Source organism: Lutra lutra, chromosome 6 (genome assembly GCF_902655055.1).
Source record: "Lutra lutra chromosome 6, mLutLut1.2, whole genome shotgun sequence".
In the NCBI taxonomy this organism is placed as follows: domain Eukaryota; kingdom Metazoa; phylum Chordata; class Mammalia; order Carnivora; family Mustelidae; genus Lutra; species Lutra lutra.
Window position 1 is genome coordinate 95,040,354 of NC_062283.1, and position 25,200 is coordinate 95,065,553.

The 25,200-nt window shown below is 36.2% G+C and overlaps 1 protein-coding gene across 5 annotated transcripts in view; it reads left to right on the plus strand.

The window, feature by feature from the left end:
• UTRN (utrophin) overlaps positions 1 to 25,200 on the plus strand; it is a 513,165-nt gene that overhangs the window by 198,899 nt on the left and 289,066 nt on the right. For all 5 annotated transcript variants that reach the window (XM_047733710.1, XM_047733711.1, XM_047733712.1 and 2 more), the window contains 8 exons: positions 3,998 to 4,168; positions 9,453 to 9,632; positions 11,918 to 12,046; positions 12,350 to 12,520; positions 15,326 to 15,487; positions 15,918 to 16,055; positions 19,610 to 19,801; positions 20,894 to 21,066. In XM_047733710.1, the coding sequence (XP_047589666.1) occupies positions 3,998 to 4,168; positions 9,453 to 9,632; positions 11,918 to 12,046; positions 12,350 to 12,520; positions 15,326 to 15,487; positions 15,918 to 16,055; positions 19,610 to 19,801; positions 20,894 to 21,066 (1,316 nt within the window). The remainder of the gene's footprint in view (positions 1 to 3,997; positions 4,169 to 9,452; positions 9,633 to 11,917; positions 12,047 to 12,349; positions 12,521 to 15,325; positions 15,488 to 15,917; positions 16,056 to 19,609; positions 19,802 to 20,893; positions 21,067 to 25,200) is intronic.

Consider the following 25,200-nt stretch of genomic DNA (forward strand, 5'->3'; position numbering starts at 1 on the left):
TTAAAAATAGAACTATAGTATGATCCAGTAATTCTAATTCTGGGTATATATCTGACAGAAACAAAAATATTATATTGAAGAGGGACGCCTGGGTGGCTCAGTCAGTTAAGCGGCTGCCTTTGGCTCAGGTCGTGATTCCAGTGTCCTGGGATCAAGTTCCGCATCAGGCTCCTTGCTCTGCGGGGAGCCTGCTTCTCCCTCTGCCTCCACCTGCCACTCTGCCTGCCTGCCTATGCTCTCTCTCTCTCACTCTAACAAATAAATAAAATAAAATCTTAAAGAAAAATATTACGTTGAAGAGATATTGGCACTCTTATATTTATAGTAGCTCTGTTTAGAGTTGCCATGGCATGGAAGCAGCCCAAGTGTCCACTGATGGAAGAATGGATATGGAAGATGTGGATATATGTACTATATATGGTATATCTCATTTAGCACAATGAGGGCATTGTACTAAGTGAGATAAGTCAGACAGAGAAAGACAAATAATGTATGACTCATATTTATGTGAAATCTCTAAAAGAACAACAACCAAACTCACATAAAAAGAGATCAGATTTGTGGCTACCAGAGATGGGGGACTGGTGGGTCTAGGAATTGGATGAAGGTGATAAAAAATAACAAACTCGCAGTCACAAGATACATAAGCCCTAGGGCTGTAATGTATAGCGTGCTGCCTACAGCTGACACCACTGGATGTGTACGTAGAGAAGTGGTGAGGAGGGTAAATCGCACGAGTTCTCTTCACCATTTTTTTTTTATCTGTATGAAATGATGGATGTTTGAAAAACCATTTTCTAAACCATTTTTTGGGTATCTGTGTGAAATGATGGATGTTTAAAGTTATTGTGGTAATCATTTTGTAATCTATGTGAGTAAAGTCATTGTGCTGTATACCTTAAACTTATACAGTGCCATATCTCAATAAAACTGGAAAAAATAAAAATAATTTTTAAGTAAAAAAAAAAAAGGCCTGAACGAAGTCTTGAGGAACTATTTAGTAAGAAATTTGAGGAAGACATGTCTGCAAAAGAAACTTAAGTATAGCTGTACCACATTTTATTTATCTGTTCATTAGTGACATTTAAGTGGTTTCCACATCTCGACTATCGTGTGTAATGCTGCCACGAACATAGACATGCAGATATCTTTTCTAAACACTGATTTCATTTCCTTTGGATATATACACCAAAGTAGGATTACTGGATCATATGGTAGTTTTATTTATTTTTTTTAAATTAAAAAAAAATTTTTTTTTAAGATTTCACCTATTTATTTGAGAGGGAGGCAGTGAGAGAGAGCATGAGAGGGGAGAAGGTCAGAGGGAGAAGCAGACTCCCCATGGAGCTGGGAGCCCGATGCGGGACTCGGTCCTGGGACTCCAGGATCGTGACCTGAGCCAAAGGCAGTTGCTTAACCAACTGAGCCACCCAGGTGCCTGGTAGTTTTATTTTTAATGTTTTAAGGGACCACCATACTGTTTTCCATAATTGTATACTTGAAATCTGCTAAGAGGATAGATGTGTTTTCACTACCAAAAAAAAAAAAAAAAAACTATGGGAGATGATGGATGCATTGATTAAGTTGTGGTAATCATCTCACTTTGTATAAGTACATAAAATGATCACATTGTACACCCTAAAAAACCACATGGAAAAAACAAGATATATGTAAATGAAACAACAGTTAGTAGCAAGAAGTGTTAGCACACCAGGAGAGTGCTGGGGCTGGGAAGCCAATGGAAAAAGGTATTTTGAGATGGGTGTAGGCACTGTTTTTGAATTACTGAACATTAAAAATGATGTCAACTTAAAGATGCCCATTTACATCTGTTGCCCTTGAAATCATTATTGAGATCAGCAAAGACAATTTCTGTGGAGTGATGGGGCAGAAGACAGGATGGGAGAAGGTAAGAAATGTGGTGAAGGTAAGAAAATGCTTTAGAGGATTGGTAAGGGAGAGATAGGAGAGAGGAAGGTCTTAGGGGAGATGCAGCCAAAGAAGGCAGTTTTTTTAAAAATATAAGAGACTTGAGTATACATATATTTTAGATTTTATTTATTTACTTAGAGAGAGAGAGAGAGAGAGAGAGAGCATGAACAGGGGGTACAAGGGCAGAGGGAGAGGGAGAAGCAGATCCCCTGCTCAGCAGGGATGCCCCCCTCCCACCCCCTGTGGGTCTCCATCCCAGGACCTGGAGATCATGACTTGAGCGAAAGGCAGATGCTTAACTGATGGAGCCACCCAGGTGCCCCAAGACTTGAGTATATTTCATAGCTGATGGGGATCATCCTGTGAAGAGGGAATGGTTGAATATCTAAGAGGGAGAAAAGATAAATGGTTAGGTAAAATCTCTCCAAGTTGATTCTGCCTAATTTAGAATGGACTACATCTCAAAATGTATTGGTTGGGCTGAGAAGAGTGAATTGTAAGTTAAGCTGTAAATTATTTTCTTCCGGGTATATAGAAATCTTTGGTAGCATTAAGTTTTATGATGCTTGTGTAACTGCCTGGGCATGTCAAAATCAGATGAGGTCCTCTGAATGCCTAATATCTTTTAATATAATTCATGTATTTGTCTCCTGAAGTCTGCATTGAGGGGCTATTAATTTAAAGTCATGAATTCTAATTAAACTCTGTAGAGAAAAATATTTCATTTTTAAGAAGGAATTTAATAATAATCCTTGAGGTATGAAACAGTAAAATGGAACCTAGGGGGCCAGAAAAAAGAAATGCAATTCCACGTTACTTATTAAGAAAATTCAGTTTTTCTATCATCTAAGAAAAGTCTTATCCCATACATGACTTACCACTCTTCTACTTAGGTAATGCAATTTATCTCTACATATGTGCCCATAAAAGGAAGAACACATTTTTATTTATGTATTGTTTTGTGATACCCTTAAAAATGCTGTCTCAGCTTTAGATAATGAATGATAGTTTTGAGAGTACCATCACGTAACGTAAAGGGTCAGACCAGGCTCAATTCAGTGGCCATGTCCCCCTGATCATAGCTTTAGCCCCTTTAAGTGTCACTGCCCCGACCTGCAAAGTTGGAAGGCTAGCTTCTCACAGGGGCTGCGGATCTTACTGCATAGCATGGGTAGGATTCTTCAGCATGATGTGGGAGTTATGTTAAGAGCCTCATAAATGTTTGTTCAGTTCATTTTGCTTTCCGTCAGCTACAAAAACAAAATAATACTAAAGGTTTATGCTGCATAGGCATTTATTTATTTTAAATTAAGTAGTTAATGGCAAAACATAATTATGAAAATCATACTCTTTCCCCCTCAAATTTTTAGAATATAGTGTATGTGTGTGTGTGTGTGTTTTAAAGATTTTATTTATTTGACAGAGTTCACAAGCAGGCAGAAAGGCAGGAAGGGAGAGAGGAGGAAGCAGGTTCCCCGCTGAGCAGAGAACCTGATTTGGGGCTTGATCCCAGGACCCCGAGATCATGACCCAAGTCGAAGGCAAAGGCTTAACCCACTGAGCCACCCAGGCGCCCCAATGTGTGTGTTTTTTAAACAGAATTTTTTCTTGAGAGGATTGTAAGGCATCTTCGATTCAAAAGATAAAAGATAACATTTACTGATTCCTTAACTTTGTTACAAGGTCTGCGCCAAGCCCTCTGCGTATGTATCTTTTTTATTTGATACATGAATATCAACCTTTTGAGGGCTATGCCTCTACCAAGGTCACTTAGAAAGTAACCCAGGGTTGTCCGACACTTAACCTCTGTAGTATATTGTCCCCTTGTAGAAATACAAGAATGGAGTGATTCCAGGTGGGAGAGAGAAAGGTTATGTATGTCTTGGGATTTAAGTATGAATAGTTTGGATCTTTAGTTATTATTTGAATTTATTCTTTTCATGTTCTTTTCCCTCTTCCTTTCCCTTTCTCTCACCCTTCTCTCCCTCTCTCTCTCTCTTTCCCTTCCCTCCCTTTTTTTTTCACCCTTTCTCTACCTCCCTGCCTCTCTCTTTCTCCTTTTTAGGTGACAGAGGGAAAACAGGACCTGGAAAGAGCATCACAGTTGGCCCGGAAAATGAAGAAGGAGACTGCTTCTCTCTCTGAATGGCTTTCTGTTACTGAAGCTGAATTGGTACAGAAATCTACGTCTGGAGGCTTGAGTGGGGACTTGGATATAGAAATCTCCTGGGCTAAAGTAAGTTGTAACTCGGGTTACCTGCCAATATTATGCCAGGATCTCCTGTGGCATTTTGTTCAGGATGTCCTTTATTTCCATTTCATGTTAAATACACCATTTTCTTTTTTTCCATTATTTTTTCCACTTCTCTGTCTTAAGGAAAAAGAAAAGACTATTTTAAAAGACAACAATTTGGGGCGCCTGGGTGGCTCAGTGGGTTAAAGCCTCTGCCTCTGGCTCAGGTCATGATCCCAGGGTCCTGGGATGGAGCCCCGCATCGGGCTCTCTGCTCATCAGGCAGCCTGCTTCCCTTCCTCTCTCTCTGCTTACCTCTCTGCCTACTTGTGATCTCTGTCAAACAAACAAACAAATAAATAAATAAAACCTTAAAAAAAATAAAAGACAACAATTTTAAGACGATATTTTTATCTTGATTCCAAAACCATTAAACTCACATAGATCATTGTGCCTGTGTGGTACGTAAAACATTCTAATCACTACCTTCACAGCTGGTGATAGTTTTTGAGTATTGGTTTTTCACAGAGTATTGGGCCGAGTATTAATTCTTCTGTAATAACTTTTATACCCATAACTAATCTTTATATTGCAAGTGAACTGGTGTAAAGAGTATAGGAACAGAATTTTCAAAAAAAATCAATAAAAGATCCAAGAGTTTTCTGTAACTCTGTAGTTATTTCGACATCGAAGATTAGAGAGTAGATTTGCTGATTCTTTTGAGGTGGACAAAGGACTGATGGAACACAAAGTCTTTTTTTTTTTTTTTAAGCAAAGGCATTTTCCTTCCCTAAATGTACTTCCTAAGAAAGAAGCATGTATAATACAGATAAGTGCTGAATACAAATGACTAATACTGTGATGGAAATTTTTATAAAGCCACAAATATCACTGTTGACATCTGCAGGTGTTTGCTTGTAGGAAGTGGAGAGCAGGTGCTGTGAGGTCATGTATGATGCAACCATTCCTTAATTTGAACACTTTGTAGGGGTAACAGTTGAATGAGAGTCAAGATATAAAGCATTACAATAGCTCATGAAAAGTTTAATTAGGTCATGGACTGTGGTGACGTGACAACAAGATGGAAAAAGGGATGCAGGAAGGAAAGGGGGAACATTGGAATTTGCTGATAAAAGCAAAGCAAAGACATCAAACTTTCTTTTTAAGTTTTTCAAGAAAATAATATCTTCTTTTACAATACATTTTGAAAGCCATTATTTTCTTATTAGTAACTTAAGTCATGTAAGCTAATTGAATGACATTTGTACAGTGCAATGAAAAAAGACGGAAGCAAAAATCATTTCTACTCAAAGAATACACTGTTTTTGTTTGTTTTTTATAGGCACATATAAACATGAACAGACAGAAATGTTTAAAAATAATTATATTGTGTCTAATGTTTCTTAACCTGTCTTAAAAACTTTTATCTTTAATATTTTTCTTTACCTACAGAGGTTTTGTATCACACATTGGAGAAGCGTAGTATTTTATTGGTTTTTTAAAATTAAGCCATTCTTCTATTCATATCCATTTAAATTATTACCAGTTTCCACTATTGTAAAAAATGCTGTGATGAATATACTTGAAGCTAAATCATAGCATATATTCATGATTATTTCTTTAGGATAAATTCTTAGACTTAAAAATATTGGTCAAAGGATATATCCATTTAAAATTCTTGTACACATTATAAAATTGCCCTGTGGAAATATTATACCCATCAGCTGTGAGTGAGAATTCCTACTTGCTCAAAGGTAGGCAAATATCATGTTTTGGTTATTTAATTGCAACATTTTCCAAAGTTTGGAGGCCATCTGTAGCTCTTTTTATAAAACTGCCTTTTTGGGGCACTTGGATGGCTGCCCATTAAGGATCTGACTCTTGATCTCCGCTCAGGTCTTGATCTCAGCATTGTGACTTCAGACCCACATTGGGCTCCACACTGGGCATGGAGCCTACTTAAGGAGAAACCACCTTTTTGTAGTTTTGACCATTATGGTCTTTTAATTTAGAGCTCTTTACCTACCCCAGTAATAAATGCTTAGTGTGTTGTGGGTTGTTTCATTTTTCTTTTCCTTTTTTGTTTTGTTTTTTTGTTTCCTTGCCTCTGTAAAAAAGTTTCCTTTCTGTTCTGTATTTTTTAAAACCACCATATTGTATATTTTTTAAAGAATAAAATTCATCTTTTTCTTCATTATTTCTGTCTTTAGTGCTTCTTAGAAAGTCCAACTCCAAGGTTATATAATTCTTTACTTACATTTTCTTCTAGCTCTTTTGTAGTTTCATCTTTTACCTTTAATGTTTTAATCCTTCTGGACCAATAGTTAACCGTTTATCTCAGCACTATTTACTAATTATTTTTTCCTTTCTGATTTGACATGCTAAATTCATATATTCTTTTTACCTGTTGCTTTTCTCTGTTTTCCACTTTACTTATTTGACCCTCTGAATTGTTCTTCAACTGTTTAACTATATGGCTTCCTAATATATTTCAACATGTAGTTAAAAGATTCCATCTTTTGTTTCTGTTGTGTGTTTGTGTGTGTGTGTGTGTATACTCATATAAACTTAAAATATGCTAGTCTGAAATTATTTAAAAAATTCTGTTAGATGGGGCGCCTGGGTGGCTCAGTGGGTTAAGCCGCTGCCTTCGGCTCAGGTCATGATCCCAGGTCCTGGGTTCGAGCCCCACATCGGGCTTTCTGCTCAGCAGGGAGCCTGCTTCCTCCTCTCTCTCTGCCTGCCTCTCTGCTTACTTGTGATTTCCCTCTGTCAAATAAATAAATAAAATCTTTAAAAAAAAAAATTCTGTTAGAAAATTTGGTTTGAATTTCCATAAATTTATAAATTTGTTTTGAGGAGAATCAATATCTTTGTTATAAGTCTTCTTAGTAAATGGTATAATTCCTTTTTCTCCCCAATTTTTTTATATTACTACATAATGCTTTGGTTTTTTCCTTCAAAAACATTATGTATGTATGCAAAGTTGTTTATTCCTACATTTTAATTTTTATAGGCATATAAAAAGTATGCTTTTTCTCTTCTATACTAATTATAGCTTGTACATAGGCAATATGATTTTCACATATTTAATTTTTAATCATCTGTGTACTCACATCAATTCCATTCAGTTAGTTGATTCTGGTTATTTTTTAAGGTAAAGACTTTTAAAACAATGTAAGATTGTCTCTTCTGGTACTATTCATTTTAAAATTCCCATTTAATCTTATTTCAGGTGTGAAATAATGAAGATGGTAAATACAAATCACAAATTCACAGCACATTCGCTTCATTAGAATAATCAAATGAAACATCAGTATGAAACATAATCACCCACTTTTTCAGTGTTGTTTTCAGATTTAAGAGACATTCATATTTCACAACATTTTAATGTATTTGCACTTAAAAATTATGTAAAATTTTTTCAATGTAAAAATTTAAATAGCATTTTCATTCCTGAACTTTAATAGCATTTTTATTCAGTAGCTTAAATATTATTTTCAATATAGTCATTTTCTTTACAATACAGTCTATTAGTGTAGATAGCTGTGTGCACTGTTTACATTTAATTACTTGTAGTTAATTGTTTCATATGGTTCTTTTTAAAAATACTTTATTTATTTGAGAGAGAGAGAGAGAGCATGCGCATGCGTACATGCACCCAGAAGCAGTGGGGAGGGGTAGAGGGAGAAGGAAAGCGGACTCCCTACTGAGCAGGAGTCCAACACAGGACTCAATCACAGGGTCCTGGGATCATGACTTGAGCCGAAGGCAGATGTTTAATGGACTGAGCCTCCCAGGTGCTCCTATTTTATATAGGTTTTTTTTTTTTTTAAGATTTTATTTATTCATTTGAGAGAGAAAGAGACGGAGCACAAGCAGAGGGAGAGGCAGAGGGAGAAGCAAGGTCCCCACTGAGCTGGGAGCCCAATGTGGGGCTCCATCCCAGGACCAGAGATCATGACCTGAGCTGAAGGCAGATGCTTAACCATCTAAGCCACCCAGGCGCCCCTATTTTATATAGTTCTTAAAGACTTTTCTAGTCAATCAGCACATTCCTTGTGAAGGTAGATAGAAAGTCTTTCCTGCAGAGAGCTTGGCTGTGGGTTTTTTGTTTTTTTTTTTAAACTCCCTTCTGGAGAAGAACATTTAGAAGAAACATTTTAGTGCCTTTATAAATATACCAGTATTTGATATGGCCAAGTGAATGTTTAAACCTTGACTCATCTGGGAATTTGTAATTTTTATGCCTTCCAAAATGTAATTTAATGATGTGAGATTAAATATAAATGAGCTCTTGGAAATGATTTGTTTAAATGTTGGCTAAAAAAGGTACAATAGCAGTGGGGTAGATATGCTCATGTTACTTTTTGAATTTAGAACTTTGTAGTTTTAATTTAGGAATCCAGCATTTTTGCTGTATTTCTCTGAGTACACGTCTTGCCTGGTCAAACCTTATGAATGTGCAAATCAAGTTATCATTATACCACCCAGAGTATTATCTTTGCATATGGCAACTATATGACTACAGCTTAGACATGCTAGTTCTCCTGTGATTTAGCTAAGATGAAATATTTTTTATAATACTAATGCAACAGATTATATGTTAAGGCACCTAGTACAGGGTGTTATCCTTCCAAATAAATGTAATACACATCAGTAGTTTCCTGTTGTGGCCCAGGAGATAAATTCATTATAAAATTTTGAGAATTGTAACTTCTGGGATAGTTCTGCTTTGCCAGGTTATAGTTACTGAACATAAAATTGGTTATGTCTAAAGCTATGATGAAGATACTTGGTGTTTGTGTGTAATAAGTAACATTTGTATTTAAAATTAATGAAAAATTAATGAAATGATTACCTTTTCACAACCGAATTTGTTACTTTTTTGTATTTGCATAATTAAATGTTTTAGTTTTTATTAGGAAGTTAAGAACTCTCAACATGCGAATTGGTTGTGGAGTTTTGGAAACCTCTGACATACTGTGAATTATCTAAGAGAGTCATGGACTACTACGCATATGTAGAAGAAAAGTTTTTAAAAATTAAAGTTGTGTAAACTGGGTGTTATCTGCAAGTGCTGAATCACTGAATTTTACCCCTGAAACTAATATACATGTGTTAACTACCTTGAATTTATGTGTTTTTTTTTTGTTTTATGTGTTTTTATGTGTTTTCATGTGTTAACTAACTTGAATTTAAATAAAATCTTGAAACAAAAAGAAAAACAAAAACCTTTCACAATGTTTGGAAAGATCAAGTGGGTCTTGGTATTTTTCTTTTTTAGAATATTCTGAAGGACCTGGAAAAGAGAAAAGCTGATTTAAATGCCATCACTGAGAGCAGTGCTGCCCTGAAGAACTTGATTGAGGGCAGTGAGCCTGTTTTAGAGGAGCGGCTCTGTGTGCTTAATGCCGGCTGGAGCCGAGTCCGCACGTGGACGGAGGATTGGTGCGGTACGTTAATGGTAAGTTTCGGGGAGAATTTAACAGTGAAGTCTTTTCTCCTTTAATTATTTAAAAGCGGATACAGCCTTGATTAGAATCATAAATCCTGTTTTCTGTGTGTCACAATAATGTTTTGCTTCAAGTGAATTCATTTCATTAGCCTACATGTTATTTTTTTCTTTTGAGAAGATAGTAACTAGAAAGAGTTAAAAATGTCTCTATTAAGTAGTAGACTATTTGTGATATCCATATAAATATATACATTAAGATCTTGGTAAACGTACCTCATTTGTTATATTTTAATGATTCGATATTTAATTTTTATGCAATCAATGATCATATAGATAATATTTATAATGTTCTAATAATAATGGCATACTAGCATATGATGGCCTAAGTAATAATTTTGACTAGTAGGGGGATGACATTGGTGAGGTCACTTAAATGCTCTTTAAATCTCAATTTTCTCATACATAAAATGGACAGCATTGTAATTTCTACCTTGTACAGTTTTTGTGATTATTATGTGAGATGAAACATGGATATTTGACTCTATAACTATACCTAAAATAATTAATGTTAGATATCATGATGATGTTTATGCTAATTATTAAAGGTTTTTGTTATTAGTCTTTGGTTATGCCACTGTTAATTATTTCATGGAAATAGTGACGATTTAAATTGCACAGTGGTTTTCTGTCCCTCTTATACTAACAATGACTATATGGCAACCTCCTTTTCTCTTCCTGTAGAGGGTGTTTCATTTATAAATTATTTTGTTTTGATATATCTAACAACTTTTTCCAAACTCATAGAATTGCTGGGTAATAAATAGAGACAGAGAAAAATAAATTATTGTGCTTTGGAACATTTACTGAAATCAGTCGGAATGTGTAGGGCATTGAAACTTAAGGCTCATATCTTGATCTGTCAGCTTTTTATCCAGAGTTCATTTGCAACTTATTACTTGAAAACTTGGGTAAATTACTTAAATATTGTTACATCTTAATTTCCCTGTCTATAAAATCAGAATAAAAGAACGTATCTCACAAAGTTGTTAAATGTTAAATAAAGAATATGAAATTCTTGGCTCATAAAATATGTTCATTAAATATTTTATATATATTCATTTTTACTGTAACTAACTGTATTCTACAGTCTCACACCTTTTACTTCTATATTCTTCAGTCTGTACCTTCCAAATTCTCCTTTCAAATAATACCTTTATAGTCCTATTAGAACACTTTTTAAAAAGATTTTATTTATTTGAGAGAGAAAGAAGGAGAGAACACGAATGAGGCAGAGGGGCAGGGAGAAAGTGAGAGGCAGACTCCACGCTGAGCAGGAAGCCAGAGCTGGGGCTCCATCCAAGAACCTGTGATCATGACCTGAGCCACCCACCAGCAGATGCTTAACTGACTGACCCAGGCGCCCTTAGAATATTAACATTAAATAAGTCTGGTGGTTATCAGTTCTTGTTCTTCTTTCTTAGAGCCTAGATCACTTGCCAAGCTTTTCTCATTTATGAGTTCTCAATTTTCTTTTTTTTTTTTTAACTATTTTCCGTATTATGGATTAATAATTTGTTTTCTTGTTATATAATTACTTGTAAGGTTTTTTCCTAGTTTCCTTTATCCTATAAAATAAAGTTCTTAGAAGTTGTTAATTTCATCCAAAGGCTTCCCTACTCTTTTTGATCAAGTCCTAAATTCTTGCCTTCATCTCCGCTATTTTGCTTTGTTTGATTTGGTTTAACCGTTTTCTTCTGGTTTTCACATTTATTCTCTCAATCACATTTTCTGTCCTGCTTCAGGAAGTGTTAGTGAGGTCTGTGCCGGCTGTACTTCTAAGTGCTGCTGGCACTGAGCTGACAAGCAGCAGACCTGCCAGTTGCTCAGTCCACTGAGCAGGCAGATGCTTACTCAACCCATATTTTAATCGTTCCTTTATATTATTACTTTTTAAGTGAGTTTAAAAAAAATATGATCAAGGAGGGTAAATGAAATTACTTATAAAAATGAAGAGTAAGGGAGGCAAAATGAAACTGAAAAAGAAAGTTTCACCTTTTATCCTCCTTTAACTTTTTACTGTATTGAGGTCTAAATCAAGTAAATTTAAAAAGTACATAACCATGCATTTTTAGGAATGAGATTTATTCACTGGGAAAGAACTTTGCAGAAAGATGGAAAGCTATCTTGAAACTCAGCGCACATTTGGCTTTTCACAGGTCTTTTAAATGTCATCGAAGATTATTGTCTTAAATATTGCACGTGATTGCATCATCGTTTCATTAATTCTTTTCTAGAACCATCAGAACCAGTTGGAAATATTTGACGGAAATGTTGCTCACATAAGTACATGGCTTTATCAAGCTGAAGCTCTGTTGGATGAGATTGAAAAAAAATCAGCTAGTAAACGGGAAGAAATTGTGAAGGTACCAAGCATAGAGCATCAGTGATGTTTGTGGGAGTGGAGGGTTTTGGTGTCTTTTCTCTAGTGCCCCAAGTTCCTTGTGCCTTCATTCTTCCTTCACAGTAGATTAGTTTTTATTTTGGTGGGAGAAACTGAGGTCTCATCTGAGTCTTACAGGAATAGCTCTTCATTAAATTGATTACTCTAAAATCTTTTCCAGGGATTCAAGAAATCACTTAAACTACCTTTAATTCTGAGTTAGCATCACACCCCATGTTTGGTTTTGATTTTTCTTACATGATAATTTTGTGTTTCTTGCAATTAGCGTTTAATATCTGAGCTAGATGATGCCAACCTCCAAGTTGAAAATGTCCGGGATCAAGCCGTTGTTTTGATGAATGCCCGTGGAGGTTCAAGCAGGGAACTTGTAGAACCAAAATTAGCTGAACTGAATAGAAACTTTGAAAAGGTGTCTCAACATATCAGGAGTGCCAAGGTGAGTAATTATATTTCAATACAAGACTACTTTTCCTGTGGGCATATATCTCCGTGATAGGTGATTGTATGGTAAATACATCAAGGAATTTTGGAATTAAGGTGATTTTAATCACTTTTTCTTTGAATGGAGCATCGGTCCTTATTTATTTGTGATTTTGCCTATGAAGGAAATAGTATTGAAGAAACCATTTGAGAGAAGTGTTCAGAGTCTCAATCAGAAGTTAAAAAATTGGCTATAAAATAAGACTTCCGTCTGCCCCTCCCTACCGTGCCTGCTCTCGCGTTCTCTTCTCTCTCTCTCAAATAAATAAGTACAAAAAGGGCAGGGGAGCTTGGGGGTCTCAGTTGTTCAGTGACTGACTCCTGGTTTCTGCTCAGATCATGATTTCGGGGTTGTGAGATTGAACCCCACTTTGGGCTCTCCACCCAGCATAGGCTGCTTATGTTTCTCTCTCCCTCTTCCTTCTCTGCCCCTACTCTCCCTCCCTTCCCCCTCCCAAATAAATAAATAAATAAATATATAAATCTTAAAAAAAATTAAGACTCATTCTCAAGCTAGGCATGAATATTAAATCCATTATTTTATAGTCATACTTTATAAATTTGTGCATACTACATGCTTGTGAACTAGTTTTTTACTTGTTTGCAACTAAAAGTTACGAGAAATTTCACAATTTAGACCTAATGCAGAAAAGCTACTATCTGCTGTTATAAATTTGAAAAAGCACTTTATAAATTTAAATAAGAGGATAATAAATAAGAGTTTTCCTTAAAAAAGCTTTTCCTTATGCTTCCGTATGATAATGTTTCTCTCTGTGTCTATCTTACTAATTCTCTTTCTTCTTTCCCTTGTTTCCTGAGAGGGAGGAAAGGAGGCATTTTACTGTAGCGTTCTCAAGGCCTGGAGTGTGGCAAGTGCTCAGTAAACGTGAAATTGAAAAGATGGGGACATTTCGATAGTTTGCTAGGCAAAAAACAAAGCAGCATAGTTGACTTTGGGGGTCATTCAAACTAGGTGTTCATTCTGACAGGATTATGAGGTTTTCAGGATCCCAGCTGGGCCAATGGGTTTTGAGTATTTGGTTAATTCTACCTCCTGAGAGTTGTGTGTGGAAATTATCTAAGAGGAAGGACCCTCTTTTTTGCAAGAGGTAAACATTATCTAAGTCAGCTTTAATTTGAAATAGCTGACATATTAGGCCAAACTATCTTTCTTAGCTCACAAATATACTTAGATTATTTACAACTTAAGGAAAACAAAGAACTTGCTTTAACTTTTGTCTTTCTTAGCTTTGGCCTTATTTCCCTAATCTCTGACTCAAGTTCATTTGTATTTTTCAAAAGGTATATAGGAGCATTTTCCTGGTTTAAAAGAGTAAGGCATAAGACATAGGGAAGAGTGAGATGAAGTACAAAGAAGCAAAATTATTATTGTCCCCATAAATAACTTCTATTAACATTTTGGCATGCATGTCTACTCTTAGTCATATCTCTGTGATATTAAAATATTAAAATTTTTATATTGTTTCGTTTATTCTCCTTTGACATGGTTTTCAACAGCTATGGGGTGTTACATTATATGATCTATTACACTTTTGTTAAGTCAGTTTTCCACTTTTAGTGTCCTTTTATAAATATCAAATTGTCAGAATTCTTTTATGCATGTCTTTTTGCTCATTTGTTAGTGTGCCCTTTAGGGTCAATTCTTTGAATTCCTTGAAATTGTTGTAGCAGTTGTGTGTATAAATACCATTAAATAGATTTTCCAAAGAGTCCTACAAAAAGTTTGTGCCAATTTTTACTTCCATAATCAGAGAGTGCTCGTTACCCCATGCTCAGCCAACACCTTATTTTCCTGCGCATTAGTTTTATTAGTTGTTACATTGAGTTTAGTTATATAAATATGAAGTCTTTCTATAATGATATTGTCTGAAAATACTGCATTGAGAAAGATGTACTTTTTCAGATTTTGGGTATCAAAATCCAAAGGGGATTCTACAGGAGACATTCTGTGAGATGTACCTGTGCTTGGTGGTGGCCTTTCTTCTTTCCGTGGTCCTGGCAGGGATGGCTTTTGGATCTTGGCCCTATTTCGTTCTGTGCTCATACGTGATCTCAGAATCCTCCCACAGCACTGCAGGGGGCCTCATTTATTTGCCCACTAGCTCACATCTCTGGCTGGAGTTTAGAAAGAAGGGGTAACTCAGAGAAGCCCAACTAGATAAAATCATTACTTTATGAATGAATGAAATTAAAGTCAATTCAAATAAATGCTAGCTCCTCTCTTGACATGCCATCCCCCTGATTAATGATGGCAGGTTTCGTTAAGAATCTATTTTTTCGGGCGCCTGGGTGGCTCAGTGGGTTAAGCCGCTGCCTTCGGCTCAGGTCATGATCTTAGGGTCCTGGGATCGAGTCCCGCATCGGGCTCTCTGCTCAGCAGGGAGCCTGCTTCCCTTCCTCTCTCTCTGCCTGCCTCTCTGCCTACTTGTGATCTCTCTCTGTCAAATAAATAAATAAAATCTTAAAAAAAAAAAAAGAATCTATTTTTTCAGGGGCAACTGGGTGGCTCAGTCGGTTAAGCATCTGCCTTAGGCTCAGGTCATGCTCCCATGTCCTGGGATCGAGCCCCGCATTAGGCTCCTTGCTGAGCAGGGAGCCTGCTTCTCCCCCGCCTGCCATTCCCCCTGCTTATGCTTGGTCTCTCCCTCTCTCCCCCCTCCCTATCAAATGAATAAATAAAAATCTTTTAAAAAGAAAAAAAAAAAGACTATCTTTTCAAAGAACACTTTTCCTTCTGCAGTTGCTAATTGGCCAGGAACCATTATCCTACCAACGTCTGGTCACCACTGAAGCATTTGAAGCTGATGTACATTTCTCTGACCTGGAAAAATTAGAATGTGACATAGAGAATATGTTAAAAGTTGTGGAAAAACACTTAGAATTCAGTGATGAAGATGAAAAGGTTGGTTCAAGGAGATTTTCAAAACCATGGTGTTCTTACTGTTCTGTTAATTATATTTTTACATCAGTGATGTTTACTGAAAGAGTCTGCCAAGTCATGCCAAAGAATAGACCCATACGTGATTTTCTGCTGAGTGTCATTGTAAGATTTGCCAAGTGATTTACATAATGCTTAAAAAAATAGACACACTTTTTGACTAAAGGTAGTGTTTCAGTGTTCTCTAACTTCCTCTAAACTAACATTCTTTATGAGATATTTTAACTTCAGATGTGAAATACTTAAAAAAATGAATTTTTGTTACTTATCATTCAGGTGAACAGATCTTGACTGATCTCATACTTTGTAAGTTGGTTCTGCTTGGGAACTGTTAAGTAAGTGATGCTATATGCATTTTTCTTTTGAGTAAGCTATTTTTCCTATTAAACTTCAGGTGGATGAGGAGAGAGCCCAGATTGAGGAAGTTCTACAAAGAGGTGAACAAATGTTATATCAACCTATGGAGGATAATAAAAAAGAAAAGATCCGTTTGCAGTTACTACTTTTGCGCACAAGATACAATAAAACTAAGGTACTATCTTGGGAGAGACTGTTTTCCTTAAATAACTTATTTAGCTCTTGCCATTCAGATATTCGATGTTGCATTCATGGATACCTTAAAAAACAGATGGCATAGTATCTCTTTATCCTTTCTGGTATGCACTACTAAATAACATATTTTCAGATGGGACAGGACTCAAAGGAAATAGAAACAAAATCTTATTATTGGGACCTCTTTTGGACTTCTAATAATGTCTTAAATCTAAAAGACATCTGTTCTTTTTAGAAGTGACTTCCTCCTTCAGTTCTGTGTTTCATATGTGGAGGTCTTAATCACCTCAAAAAATTTTAGTTTACAAATAACTAAATTTGTGAACTGATAAATTATGATTTGTGTTCTAGAAAAAGATTCACTACCAGCTCCCTTTTCAGTGGCCATCATCTCAACCGCACTCTAAGTGTGCTGGTGTTCTCTCCAAGTCTGTTCTTAGGTAATCCTTCTAAGAACCATTTTTAGTTGATGACGTTGAATCTAGTGGAAGATTCTACTCTCTGAGCTTGCTGCCTGTTAGATGTCTCTATCTGTATGTACTGCAGCCTTATGACATGTCCCAAGCTAAACTCGTCCTCTCCCTTCCCCTTCCAATCCATGTTTCCTAATTTATTCCCCATCTTTGTTTATTTCCTTAAAAACTACCTATTCTCAAAGTAGAAACCTCAAAATCTTCTCAACCATTTCTTGTTCCTTACACCACATCAAGTAGGTATTAAAACCATGTCTTCTGAATGGAAGCATGACATATCTGAACCTAAAGTTAGACACAGCTCTACCAGTTACTTGCCTTATGACCCTGGGGAAAGGATGGAAATTCTCTTAGTCTACTATCCTTTCTGTAATTCACACCTAATATTTGCTCCTGTTAGTCAGTGTAATATGTCCTAAGCTGATTTTTGTTCTTGTTTTTGTTTCTTTTTTTTTAATGTCCAGTCTTTCTTAATGCTAGCCCATCTTCCATTTAGTTCTCAAAATTATTCCCCTCAAAGTTATAGCTGGTCATGACATTCCTTTATCTAAGAAAGTATGCAGGAAAATATTGCAAAATACAGAGAAAGCTTTAAGTTCAAGGTTCATCACTATAATGATACACTAAGGCTTCTATCTGGCCTCCAGCTACCACTTTGATTCACTGGCTCTTAACCAGGCATATAGTTCTGCTGGTTTTCTGCACATTTTCCCAAACACACCGGTGCCTTTACACCTTTGGGATCTTGCTAATTTTATTTTTAACTCCTTGGTATGGGTTTTATCTCATTTTACCTGAAAAATGTATTATCTTTTAAGACTTGGCTCCATTTTTACTCCTAAGATTTTTTCAGGTAATATTATAGTTCTTTGCCTTATTATTACTTTTGAAAGTATCTTACTTTCCTAGAACTTTTATCTTTGGGTCCGAAATCATAAATCATTACTGGTCCAAAATGGAAATGATTCTTGGACTTTTAACAAATGCATAAATTAGTTTTTTAAGAGTACTAATATACACTACAACAGGCACAATTCATTTTGGGTTCACTAGCATTAGTTATTGTAATTAAAATGTTCTTAAAATGCTTAAAAAGTTTTTGTCCTTATTTTGTCCTTAGCCTATATGCTTCTTCAGACTTGCAGTTTCTTAAAACTGTTTCTTATCTATGAACATTAGAATCTCTTGGGGAACTTAAAAAAAAAATCTAACTTACAAACCTGTCAAATCAAAATCTCTTAGGTTGGGCTTATCTGTGAACACTCTTTAAACAAACAAGCAAACATTCTAAGTAATTCTGATGTTCCATCAGGATTGAGAACCACTGGTTTTTAGGACTCATTTTCTTACTTAAAATGTGTGTTTAATGACCTTTTCCCATTTGTTAATGAGGGTATGTTTGCTCTTTTTAAAATATGTGTAAGCTCTTTATAAAATAAAGATATTGGTCTCCTGTCATATTTGCTCTTAAGTTCTATCTTGTTGATTTTCACCTTCAAATTATTTTATCTTTAACATAAAACCATTTAAAATTTTGTTTAGCCCTATATGACTGTATTTGTGTATGTTTGTGTGTGTGTGTTTCCAGCCTACTTAGGATCTGAAAAGTTCTTATTTTCCACAGAGATACTTAGTTCTATTTAGTCCTGGTTTTTCCTTATGGTTTGATAAAAACCGAATAGGAACTTTTAATTAAGTGTTCAGATAAAATTAACTTTTTAATCTGTTTATCTGGAACTTAAGTTGTGTATGACTTGAGCAACATCATGTAACAGTATCGAATGTTAGCATTAGCTTGTGGTATATTTGCATTTCTGTGTCCTAGCAGAATTCTTTAAAAATAAAATTATCCAGAAGTAAAGTCTGGGTCGGATCTCGAGGACTTTTTTTTTTTTTTTCCTTCTCCTAGGACATTTTGATTGATCACTCTCTTAGGATAAAATCTATTTTTGGAATAAAGAAAGCACATGTTTAAATTTTGAACTGCCTTGCTGCTTCTGCAAGACTATGAAGGCTCAGGAAATCCTAGGTTATCTTTACAGTCTGAATAGAGAAAGATGGTCTTTCATGAATGTGACCTTTTTTTTTTTTTTTAATTTGGAACTTCCTATCTACAATACTTGTAGACCTTTCCATTTCTTTTATATTTGCTTTAAAAATATAACTTACCTTCTTGGACATATAGGTAAATATCCAGAAATGCTTTCTGACTAAAATTTGAAGGCATGGCATCAGGATAATAAAATTAATATTAGTGTCCAGTATAAATAATCACGTGGATAAAATCAGGAAATCTTTGGCTTGCTTCTCTCCTGCTATACTAACCAGCAATAGGTGAACACGTTTCATCGCATTCTAGGAGACACATAAATGCAGATGTCTAGATTCACAACCATGTTGTTGACTTACTGGTTTTAGTCTTGAGCTCGGTTTCATTTAGGAATTGTAACCATAGCCATTTTCAGGACGCTACCTCATTGAACATGTATTTATTCACTGCCATCTTTGAATTCTCAGAGAACTGTCCTTTTTTAGAAGTTTAATAGAGAAAACAGTGAAAGCATCATGGAAGCTATCTTAATTCATGAGAAGATGCACTTTGCTATTTGCAAGTAATAGATAGCACATTTAATAAACTGTAACTGAAGCCCAGAAGAGTTCATCTAATCATGACATTTTACAGAGTAAAATGGTATTAAAATTTTTTATTTCCTACAGAACTTTATGATTTATGGTATATTCTCATTCCCCCAACAGTTCAGGAAGGGGTTGTTAAATTTTCTTGTTTGCTAAATGAGTTTAGGTGGCACACTTCTTAAAGAAAACCCTGTCAAGCTTTAACTTATTTATACTGTTTAACTGCAGGCTGCAAAAGAAAATGAGTATAGAGATTGTCAAGGGTTTCTATAGCAATACAGGCAAAAATATAAAAACATAAAACTCATTTTTTTTCCCCTTTGATGGTACTGAATTGCTCCACCAAATAGTATTGTGTTTTTTTTCTATTTGCTGCTGTTCATTGTGGGTCTATTTTAAGAGATGTGTCTTATTGTTTTTACAGGCAGCCTCTAATCACCAAAGGAGAACAGGTCAGCTTGCTCCTGGAATTCAGTCGCCACCTCTCCCCACAGATTATCTAGTTGAGATTAACAAAGTTTTACTTTCCATGGATGATGCTGAATTATCACTCAGTGCGCCTGAGCTAAGCACTGTTGCCTATGAAGACTTCTCTTTTCAGGAAGACTCTCTGAAGGTAAATATCCAGGCACCTGAGTAGCTGCTGGGTTTTTTGTTTTTTTTTTTTTTAAGATTTTATTTATTTATGTGATAGAGATCACAAGCAGGCAGAGAGGCAGGCAGAGAGAGAGAGAGAGAGAGAGAGAGGGAAGCAGGCCCCCTGCTGAGCAGAGAGCCTGATGTGGGGCTCGATCCCAGGACCTTGGGATCATGACCTGAGCGGAAGGCAGAGGCTTAACCCACTGAGCCACCCAGGCGCCCTTGAGTGGCTACTGTTAATAAAGAATAAAGCAAGGAATCTGTCCTTGTGCCTTTGTAGATGGCCTATAATTTTTAAAATTTGTACTAAAGAATTAATAATGGATGCAAATAATAAACCTTGCTCATTTCACCAAGGAAATATCAAATTTTGAATTTTTAAAGAGTAGGCATGGATTTTTAAGTATGCACAGTTGTTCATTCTTGGCAACATCAAAAACTTCTTTAATCAAACACATGCACGATCCATGTTCCTTTCTTATAAACTTGATTGTGAGTTTGATGTAAAATATCAACATTTATGTTGTCATCTATAACAAGTTAAGATGGGCCAGTGTTTGAGATATGGAGTAGCGTGTTGCTTATACATTAGTAGAGATCTGGAAGTTTGTAGTTACTCACAAGACTATGAAATACTATCAAGGCTTTTTCCTATAATTTGCACTTATGTATAAATTTGCAATAAATCGCTATAGATTTGATGTTTGCTAGCTCATTTCTGTCATTTAAGTTAGCATTACTACATATTTGAAAATGTAAATCATTCCAACCTCACTTTATTACTTTTACAGAATACTCTTGAGGCTTTTTGTATGTCCTCTACAAATACTGCTTTGAGCAACTGTGAGGATTTCCTTTTCTGCCATTAGGGTATTAGGTAGCATTTCTCACAGTTTGGCCAATACAGGGTATTACTCTTTTTTAAAGTTTTCAGTTTTGATGAGCAACAATTATTATATCTCATTATATTTAAAATAAATATCATGCAAGATAAATTTTTGGTCTTCTGTGGTTTCATTCTTCTTGTGTCTCTGCTGGATTTTGTTCATGTGCGATACTACATTTGTAGAACATCAAAGATCAACTGGACAGACTCGGGGAGCAGATTGCGGTTATTCATGAAGCACAGCCGGATGTCATCCTCGGAGCTTCCGGGCCCGAAGCCATTCAGATCCGGGATACACTAACTCAGCTGAATGCAAAATGGGACAGAATTAACAGAATGTACAATGATCGTAAAGGGTATGTATAAATTAAATTAATACTTACTTTTCTTAAAAAGGCCTGGGATGCCTGGGCGGCTCAGTGGGTTAAAGCCTCTGCCTTCCGCTCAGGTCATGATTTCAAGGTCCTGGGATCGAGCCCTGCGTCGGGCTCTCTGCTCAGCAGGGAGCCTTCTTCCCTTCCTCTCTCTCTGCCTGCCTCTCTGCCTACTTGTGATCTCTGTCTGTCAAATGAGTAAATAAAATCTTAAAAAAAAAAAAGGCCTCTAAGTTCATGGTCCATGACAAAGGTCATATGTACATTAAGATTAATGAGAATAAATTTCACATCCTTGTCCTAGGCCTTATTTAATAAATTGTGATGAGTGTGATTCCTTGAAGAAAGAGGAATTGCATCACATATAGATGATCATTTACAACATAATATCTTAATAATTAAAGGAAGCACCTGTAATCTTTAGGATCTAAATAGTGTTCATTTTCTCTAAAAAACTTAAAAAAGATTTTCATTAATGCTCACTTTCTCCACATGCTTGATGATTAATGCAAGTGAGGAACAGGGATAGCTACAGATAATTTGAATCCATGTATAACCCCAAACCCTTTTTCTTATAATTTTCTGTCTAAAGTTTTTGAGCCTTCTTTCTCGATTTTGACCGGACCTATTGGTAAGTAGAAATAAGAATGGGTAAGATTTTTGCCAGTAGCTCTGTATGTAGTGGAAAGGCAAGTAAGGTGTGAAACAGTCCATTATAAAGTATGATGTAAAAGGAAAGTTACCAGAAAAATGTATCGGAAAACGTTAAGAGACCTACATACAAAAACTAAGCAGTATGTTCTTGTTCTTTGTTTTAGCTGCATTTCAAGTGAGTATATAGTCCTTGAATAGATCATTTTTAATAGTCTTTGGGTGTATTCCCTTGTATGGCTTTTTAAAATCATCCCTGTACATTTAGACAATATTTTTTACATATATCTTTATGCATAGTTCTGCCTAGTTAGACTTGATTATTAAATGATGACTAATTTGTTAAAACATAGTAACTTTTTAAGAATATTTTATTTATTTGAGAGAGTCAGCAAGAGAGAGAGAAAGAGCCCAGGGAGGGGCAGAGGGAGAGGAAAAAGCAGGCCCCCAGCTGAGCAGGGAACCCAACACAGGACTCAGTCCCAGGACTCTGGGATCATGACCTGAGGTGAAGGCGGACACCTAACCGACTGAGCCACCCAGGCTTCCCTGTTTTGTGTTTTAGATTCTGCATATAAGTGAAATCATATAATGTTTATCTTTCCTCTGTCTGACTTATTTCACTGAACATAGTGCCCTCTCAATTCATCTGTGTTGTTGCAAATGCCAGGATCTCATTCTTTTTTGTGGCTGAGTAAAATTCTATTTTGTGTGTGTGTGTGTGTGTGTGTGTGTGTGTGTGTGTGACATCATCTTTATTCATCTACTGATGGTCATATAGCTTGTTTCCATGCCTTGACTATTATAAATCATGCTGCAACAAAACATAGGGGTGCATATATCTTTTTATTTTTATTTTTTTTTATTTTTATTAATTTTATTTTTTATAAACATATAATATATTTTTATCCCCAGGGGTACAGGTCTGTGAATCACCAGGTTTACACACTTCACAGCACTCACCATAGCACATACCCTCCCCAGTGTCCATAATCCCACCCCCCTCCCAAACCCCCTCCCCCCATCAACCCTCAGTTTGTTTTGTGAGATTAAGAGTCACTTATGGTTTGTCTCCCTCCCAATCCCATTTTGTTTCATTTACTCTTCTCCTACCCCCTTAACCTCCCATGTTGCATCTCCTATCCCTCATATCAGGGAGATCATATGATAGTTGTCTTTCTCCGATTGACTTATTTCGCCAAGCATGATACCCTCTAGTTCCATCCACGTCGTCGCAAATGGCAAGATTTCATTTCTTTTGATGGCTGCATAGTATTCCATTGTGTATATATACTACATCTTCTTTATCCATTCGTCTGTAGATGGACATCTAGGTTCTTTCCATAGTTTGGCTATTGTAGACCTTGCTGCTATAAACATTTGGGTGCACGTGCCCCTTCGGATCACTACGTTTGTATCGTTAGGGTAAATACCCAGCAGTGCAATTGCTGGGTCATAGGGTAGTTCTATTTTCAACATTTTGAGGAACCTCCATGCTGTTTTCCAGGGTGGTTGCACCAGCTTGCATTCCCACTAAGTGTGTAGGAGGGTTCCCCTTTCTCCGCATCCTCGCCAGCATCTGTCATTTCCTGACTTGTTAATTTTAGCCATTCTGACTGGTGTGAGGTGAAATCTCATGGTGGTTTTGATTTGTATTTCCCTGATGCCGAGTGATATGGAGCACTTTTTCATGTGTCTGTTGGCCATCTGGATGTCTTCTTTGCAGAAATGTCTGTTCATGTCCTCTGCCCATTTCTTGATTGGATTATTTGTTCTTTGGGTGTCGAGTTTGCTAAGTTCTTTATAGATTTTGGACACTAGCCCTTTATCTGATATGTCATTTGCAAATATCTTCTCCCATTCTGTCAGTTGTCTTTTGGTTTTGTTCACTGTTTCCTTTGCTGTGCAAAAGCTTTTGATCTTGATAACATCCCAATAGTTCATTTTTGCCCTTGCTTCCCTTGCTTTTGGCGATGTTCCTAGGAAGATGTTGCTGCGGCTGAGGTCGAAGAGGTTGCTGCCTGTGTTCTCCTCAAGGATTTTGATGGATTCCTTTCTCACATTGAGATCCTTCATCCATTTTGAGTCTATTTTCGTGTGTGGTGTAAGGAAATGATCCAATTTCATTTTTCTGCATGTGGCTGTCCAATTTTCCCAACACCATTTATTGAAGAGGCTGTCTTTTTTCCATTGGACATTCTTTCCTGCTTTGTCGAAGACTAGTTGACCATAGAGTTGAGGGTCTATTTCTGGGCTCTCTATTCTGTTCCATTGATCTCTGTGTCTGTTTTTGTGCCAGTACCATGCTGTCTTGATGACGACAGCTTTGTAATAGAGCTTGAAGTCCGGAATTGTGATGCCACCAACTTTGGCTTTCTTTTTCAATATTCCTTTGGCTATTCGAGGTCTTTTCTGGTTCCATATAAATTTTAGGATTATTTGTTCCATTTCTTTGAAAAAAATGGATGGTACTTTGATAGGAATTGCATTAAATGTGTAGATTGCTTTAGGTAGCATAGACATTTTCACAATATTTATTCTTCCAATCCAGGAGCATGGAACATTTTTCCATTTCTTTGTGTCTTCCTCAATTTCTTTCATGAGTACTTTATAGTTTTCTGTGTATAGATTCTTAGTCTCTTTGGTTAGGTTTATTCCTAGGTATCTTATAGTTTTGGGTGCAATTGTAAATGGGATGGACTCTTTAATTTCTCTTTCTTCTGTCTTGTTGTTGGTGTAGAGAAATGCAACTGATTTCTGTGCATTGATTTTATATCCTGACACTTTACTGAATTCCTGTACAAGTTCTAGCAGTTTTGGAGTAGAGTCTTTTGGGTTTTCCACATATAGTATCATATCATCTGCGAAGAGTGATAGTTTGACTTCTTCTTTGCTGATTTGGATGCCTTTAATTTCCTTTTGTTGTCTGATTGCTGAGGCTAGGACTTCTAGTACTATGTTGAATAGCAGTGGTGATAACGAACATCCCTGCCGTATTCCTGACCTTAGCGGAAAAGCTTTCAGTTTTTCTCCATTGAGAATGATATTTGCAGTGGGTTTTTCATAGATGGCTTTGATAATATTGAGGTATGTGCCGTCTATCCCTACACTTTGAAGTTTTGATCAGGAAGGGATGCTGTACTTTGTCAAATGCTTTTTCAGCATCTATGGAGAGTATCATATGGTTCTTGTTCTTTCTTTTATTAATGTGTTGTATCACATTGATTGATTTGAGGATGTTGAACCAGCCTTGCAGCCCTGGAATAAATCCCACTTGGTCGTGGTGAATAATCCTTTTAATGTACTGTTGAATCCTATTTTGGCGAGAATTTTTGCATCTGTGTTCATCAAGGATATTGGTCTGTAGTTCTCTTTTTTGATGGGATCCTTGTCTGGTTTTGGGATCAAGGTGATGCTGGCCTCATAAAATGAGTTTGGAAGTTTTCCTTCCATTTCTATTTTTTG